The 7,038-nt window shown below is 36.0% G+C and overlaps 1 protein-coding gene across 2 annotated transcripts in view; it reads right to left on the bottom strand.

Moving 5' to 3' along the window:
* Positions 1–1,839: 1,839 nt before the first annotated feature.
* The window catches only part of F13B (coagulation factor XIII B chain), a 33,331-nt gene continuing 28,132 nt past the window's right edge, over positions 1,840–7,038 (bottom strand). Inside the window, exons 11-12 of one of the 2 annotated variants that reach the window (XM_032638629.1) lie at positions 3,457–3,667; positions 2,108–2,327 (exon numbers count right to left, since the gene is read on the bottom strand). In XM_032638629.1, the coding sequence (XP_032494520.1) occupies positions 2,294–2,327; positions 3,457–3,667 (245 nt within the window). In that variant the 3' untranslated portion in view covers positions 2,108–2,293. Of the gene's footprint in view, positions 2,328–3,456; positions 3,668–7,038 lie in introns of both variants that reach the window. The other variant, XM_032638636.1, reaches the window with a different exon arrangement.

Below are 7,038 nucleotides of genomic sequence, written 5' to 3'. Positions count from 1 at the left end.
TTCCTCTACCTGAAATGCTTTCTTTTCTCCTTTCAAACCTCAGCCTCCATATTACCTCCTCAGAGGAGCCTTTCTTGGGCATCCAGGCCTAGGTTGTCCCTCCTGGTCCTTGCTGCCTAAGACAGGATCTTTCCTGACACACCACATCTTGTAATGATTTGTTTAATATCTTTCTTATCTACCTGGAGCACAAGCTCCTAACAGCAGAAACAACGTGTCCTATTCAGTGCTTTACCTCCAGTGTGGAGCCTCAGGCCTGGCACATAGTGTGTGCTCAGTATTTGATTCTGTGTGTGCCATTCCTTCTACTTGGAATGTCTTCCCTAGTCTTGTAAACTTAACTTCTTCCAGGAATCTTCCTACAGCCCAGTTAATACCAAAAAAGTTAATTACTGCTTCCTCAATGCCACTCCTTTTACATGCTCCATCGCTGCACTTTTCACACTTTTATTGCTTTAGCATTTGGAGTTTACAAATTGGCTGCTAATGAGTCATGATGTGAGTCACAGATTTTTTTTAGGCACCCCGCCATATAAAAATCAGTAGATTTCACAATTAACAAATCAGAAGATATGGCAATACTGGATACAATATTCCCCCGTGACAATTATCCTCCTTGAGCGAAACTTCTGTTTCCTGGGATAAAGCAGGTACTCAACATCATTTATAAATGGATTCATTGATGAATTAATGGAAAAAGATTAATACCTTTCTTCAGCTTACAAAACTTTACGTACCATTGCTAAATTACTTTTAAAATGCAGAAACCCGCACTTACAACTAAAATCAGGAAGCTAGCAAGCTACCCAGGTTAAAGAGAGCATGCTGTGAGCAGTTCCCCAGAAATACCACTAGACCTGCTTCACCCATCCACGTGTTGTGCCTGCCCCCAGGCATCAGACTTCATGACCAATAATACAAGTTTAACTCTTTTCCTAAACTAAGTAGTTCCTTATTGTGAGTTCCTTGAAATAATGAGCTGAATTTTATTCATCTCTGAATCCTGCGTTACCTAACATGATTCCTGGGACACCACACCTGATCAGTATCATTTCTTAATGGACTGGTCGAATTAATTGGAAAGGATGAATACTTTCCTATTGATATTTCAGTCAAATTTCAATTTTATGAGATCCACTGTGAAAAACTACTCTTGGAGATTAATTGAAATAATGCATATGAACTCAAGGAAGGACAGTTCTAAAACATACATGCTTGAACATTAAATGAATTCATGTTTAATCCACAGAGCTAAGTCCAGGTGTGGCTTCATTTCCAGAGAAGCTCTCATAGCCCAGGAGCAGGAATTGTACATTGGGGTTTGAAGAATGCCATCATACTGGGAAAATAAGGTCTTGCCTTAGAAGAACTGAAGACCTTCTAGGGAGGAAAAATATGCTGTTCTGGGAACAACCACCGGTCCTAACAAGGGTACTAGAACCAGGCAGTGCGTATGAATGAGCCATAATAACAACTGGGTGAGTAACTCTCTTTCACACTCAAAAGTGACAACGCAGTATTTCAGGACCTCTGACAGGTCCTAGTATTACTGACACACCCTTTTTTTGGTGCTTGTAGGTCTCTCTGACTTCAGGTTTTATTTTTCAGAATCTGCATGATTCCATTAATTACCCGATCTAAGAAAAAAATTGACGGTGTATAATATAAAAATAGTAAGGGTTGTTCTTTTTCATAGCTGTGTTCTTTGGGCAACGTTTAAACATGGGGAAGGTTCACTAATTCACAAACCATTTGATTATTAACGAATGGTAGCTAACAGTACAGTTAATTTTAAAAGTTCTTTACACTTAAAAAGTCTGAAGGGCAGTCTCGGCTCATTTAATAAAGTAAATCCTCTAACATGATGTATAGTTTCTCAGCTCTAGTGTGGCTGGTTCTTTTGAATAAATATTGAACTCAAAGTAACAGAAAACCCTGATATTAACAAAGACGATTAAAGACGTGTGAATTTTTGCACATATATTGAAGACAATATAGTCCAGTGAACTGGCATTAGGAACCAGAAATATTTTGATGTGCAATTGATGTTTTAATAGATGAAAGACATGCAGCAAAGATGAGGTCACATGTCAAGTCATCCAAACCAGAAGTGGAACAATAGCATGTGTAGCTTTTATTTATAAAGAAAATGTCCAGCGTAAACAGTTTAGATTCAAATCTTCATGCAAGTAAAAAATCAGAGGTTTTTAATTCAACATTTTTCTTCTAACAATTATGTTTTATAAAGGATTTTATGATGTGTCAAAAATGTTCTTCTTTTTGCCATTCATTTTCATGTTCTTGAGGGTTCTTGATAAGACAACATCCTTGATAAGAGAAAAAGAGAGAGAAGGTGGGGGTTGAAATAAGCATCATTTCTGGTCAAGTATTTATTACAGTCTTAGCCCTTCAATATTTCATATAACTGGTTCTTGTTTTAATGAGGTACTGATAAAAGTAAGTAACCATCCCTGGTAAATTATACCACCAATTTCTTTTTAAAAACTCAATGTCGTTAACTACACTAACACCATTTTCTACAATTTTTTATCTAAGTTACTTATTCCTTTTTCTCTTAGAAATAGGAAATGCAAGATATAATAAAAAATTTAAATAGCACATACATTTTTCTACTCTGATTTCCACTTGTGTGTGTCTTATGAATTTTTTTTCTAGAATGTTCCAAGTATCTAAAAAACTGTCCTTATGTAGTTCATACAGCTCATTCTTTATAACCATTAGAAGAGTACCACATGCACTTTTAAGTCATTTAAAAATGTTCTTAGTTGAACCTAGAGTATAATTCCCATTTTATACTGTATCTTCAAAGGGGGCAAAACTCTGACCCAATAAAATGAATTACATTATTTTATTGCATTCTTTTAACATTTCTCTAAGAAAAGAACAGGATTGTTTTCCATTGATCAAGTAGTAGAAAATATATTTTAAAAATTCCTATGAGAAATAACTTCCAAATTCTTATATAGAACCGTGTTCCTGAAAACAAATACCATAATTTTAATCTTTGTTATTGACATGCTCTTCCCTCAGTATCAAGTTTGTACAACTGTGTTTCCCATCATTATTATGAACTTCTAATGAGAAATGGGAGGAAATGTGATTTTCTCTTATCTCAGAACATGTAGGTTAATTTTTCCACATTTAAATATTGCTCAAATTGATTTATTTACCCGATTGCCAAAGAGTCACAAATATCAAATGGCAAACAGTGCTTTGACTTTAGACCACTCAGAAAGCTTGTTGAATTAGTTAATACGTCTAGGAGTTGGCTTGGTTTAAAAAAATAAAGACAACGGGATTTTTTTCCCCTTTATAATGACCATAAAGTAGGACTGTTGTAGAACCTAATGTTTCTGAAATTTATAACATAATGAATCTCATGAATAACAACCTGAACAGAAAAAAAAATAGTTGCAGGTACAAGCCTCTCCTTACCTTTCTCTTTGAATACATCTTGGATATTTTAACTGCCCTCTGTCACATTGCACTCTCAATTCCGATCCGATAATAGGAAACTCAATGTAAGTATCTCTCTTACAAAGAAACTCAATATACTCGCCGTGCAAGATATATGGCCTATTGTCAAAACTCCATTTCAGGAGCAAATTATTACTTTCCATTGTATCAAAAGATAATGTGCAAGGCTCTGAAAAAAATAAAAAACCAGGAAAACTATCTTGATACCTCTCAGTATTAACGGGAATCATTGTGTTGCTTTCTCATAATAACCTTAAAATTCCCAGGCATTAGAGCAGCAAGTAAGTTAGAATTCATATTCAAGTCAGAAAATATGTTCAAAGCTCACAGAAAACAGCCTGCCATTTATCTCTGTTGCCCTGAATTTGGAAAAAGGGTATGTCCTGCCAGTTACTGAGCTTTTTGCCATTAAGATTTGCAAAGACAGAAGGCAAAAAAGGTGTTTTTTAAAAAACATTAATAGTTAATAATAGTCATTGAGGGCTTCCCTGGTGGCGCAGTGGTTAAGAATCCGCCTGCCAATGCAGGGGACACGGGTTCGAGCCCTGGCCCGGGCAGATCCCACATGCCGCGGAGCAGCTAAGCCCGTGAGCCACAGCTACTGAAGCCCACGCACCGCAACAAAGACCCAATGCAGCCAAAAATAAAAATAAATAAAATTAAAAAAAAATAATAATAGTCATTGAAATAGTGTTCTTTTTCTTTTTTCTTCTTCAGAAAGTGCAAATAAAACACCCATGAGACGAACCATTGATGGTTGGATAGATAATATTTTATGGAAATGTAGAAACAAGCTAGAGTCTTGACACTGACTCAGAATTTATGACCTGATGTATAAAGTATATCCAAAGTAATTAACAGTTTCTTCTCTTTTAAATTTCAGTTATTAAGGATTATTAAGATAGGATTGAGATGCTTTAAATTTTAAGCATTGACAGTATTATTGTGTCCTTCCTCCTTATGCATTAAAACAAAACAAAATTAAAACTTAAGATAAGAACTAGGACACCCAACAAACTTCTCTGGTTTCTTTTCCTTGATAAAAACATTGGTATTTTTAAAATACCAAATGTCAAATCATGTCAGAAAATGGGGCTGCTTGTGTTCATATTTGCCTCCTGGATGACTGAGCACCAAGCAGTTGCTTCTGAGATAAATAAAAAGGTCCAGAGTTGCTAACAGAGCAAATGAATCATACAACTGACACGCTAAAATACTTCTTTATTCAGTCGTTCTCAAGTGAAGGCCTGTGTGTCAGATGTCATCCTAGAAACGCTATAGATAGAAAACAAATGACAGGAATGATTAGAAAGAGTCTAACAGGATCTTTATAGTCACTGATAAATAGTTTTGAAAATGAGATCAAATGGTACTATTGTTTAGAATGTTCTACAAAACATGCAATTTAAATTAAAACAAGTTCAAAATTGTTTTACGGAACTTCTGCTCTCAACCATGACAGTAACCTATATCAGACCAGCACTTCTACTAAGAACTAGAAACTCTGAAAACAGACCCAAAGCAAGTATTTCAAGGGATCAGAGAATTTTCAAGGCAGGCAGTACTCCAGAGGCTAAGGGTCTGGTAAAAGCCCATTCAGATGAGTTCCACACTCTGTGCCATTTTTCTCTTGGGGCTTTGTTGACTTTCAGCGCAAGCTGAGAGACTAGATACAGATGGGCTGGTGACAAACACAGAGCCAGAAGAGCTGCTGGAAATCCCACGGGGTTGAGGATAGAAAAGTGGGTCAGCCAAGACAGCCAGGACTTGACGTGTTAGAGCCCAGAGAGATGGGAGGTATGACGAAATGAGCTTGATACTCTGCCCTGGCTTTGCCAGGGGGGCATCTGCCTATTCTTGATTGTGCAGAGAGAAAATGAGGAGCTCAGTTTGAAGTGAATGGAAAGCTACAGTGAGCAGTGGCCATCTCCCAGGAATATCAGAGCCAGGCAGGAAGGGGGACCTTGGTATACACACCAAACTCTAGTGAAGAACCCTGCAGGGTACATTCTATGAGCAGGAGCAAACAAAGTTCTGAAAATAAGCTTAGAGAAAGCTTTGTCTCTCACTGAATAGAGAATAAATTTCCCTACACTATCAGCCAGAAGATGGGATGAGTATTGTCTGGAATAAGATGGCATCATTGTCTCAAGATCCTAAAATTTTATCCACACATAAATATTTGATATTCAATCAACCATTAACAGAAATAGCAAGAAATGGATCTAGAAAATAGCTTACAGATGATCCAGATATTGGAATTTGCAGACAAGGAGTTAAAAATAAATAATTGCGACTAATATGGTCAAGAAATAGATGTTAAGATGAAGTCTTTCATCAGACAACTCAAATCTACAAAAAAAAATGAAATGGATATTCTAGAAATGCAAAGATAATAGTTGAAATTGAGAACTCAGTATACAAGTTTAAAGCAGATTGTACACATCTAAAGAGAGGATTCATGAACTGGAAAATATATCAGCAGAGAATTACCAAACTGAAACAATGAGAAGATAAAAGGAAAGAAAATATTGATTTTAAGAGACAGGGGACACTGGAAAAAGATGTAACATGTGTTTTATGGAATCACAGAAAGAGTGGAAAGAGAAAATGTTAAAAATATTTGAAAAGACATTAGCCAAACATTTCCAAAACCTATGAAAGATATCAAGTCACAGATTCAAGAAGTCCTACCAACTAGGAGAATAAAATGCACAAAGAAACCAACATCTATGTCCAACCAAAATAACCTACTGAGAAGGCAAAGAGAATCTCAAAGGCAGCAGAGTAAAAGATGCTTACTTTCAAAAACGTACTATTAAAATGGTCTTTGACTATTTAACAAAAAGTACAAAAACAGAAAAGGATGAAATGACATCCTTAAAGCATTGAAAGAAAATAATGGACAAGCTAGAATTCTATATCAGGCAAAAATATTCCTCAAAGGAGAAAAAAAATAAAGAGATTTGCAGACAAACACAAACTGAGAAAATAATAAAGAACTAATTTTTTCAGGCATACAAAAAATGAGAAACAAGAAAAGATGAGGTAGATAGCCTCATCCACCAGAGGGCAGACAGCAGAAGCAAGAAGAGCTACAATCCTGCAGTCTGTGTAACAAAAACCACATTCACAGAAAGATAGACAAGATGAAAAGGCAGAGGGCTACGTACCAGATGAAGGAGCAAGATAAAACCCCAGAAAAACAACTAAATGAAGTGGAGATAGGCAACTTTCCAGAAAAAGAATTCAGAATAATGATAGTGAAGATGATCCAGGACGTCGGAAAAAGAATGGAGGCAAAGATCTAGAAGATGAAAGAAATGTTTAACAAAGATCTACGAGAATTAAAGAACAAATAAACAGAGATGAACAATACAATAACTGAAATGAAAACTACACTAGAAGGAATCAATAGCAGAATAACTGAGGCAGAAGAACCCATAAGTGACCTGGAAGACAGAATGATGGAATTCACAGCTGTGGAACAGAATAAAGAAAAAAGAATGAAAAGAAATAAAGACAGCCTATGAGACCTCT

This window comes from Phocoena sinus, chromosome 1 (assembly GCF_008692025.1).
Source record: "Phocoena sinus isolate mPhoSin1 chromosome 1, mPhoSin1.pri, whole genome shotgun sequence".
NCBI lineage: Eukaryota > Metazoa > Chordata > Mammalia > Artiodactyla > Phocoenidae > Phocoena > Phocoena sinus.
Note: the sequence above shows the minus strand (reverse complement) of the source record. Positions and strands in the feature narration are given on the sequence as shown.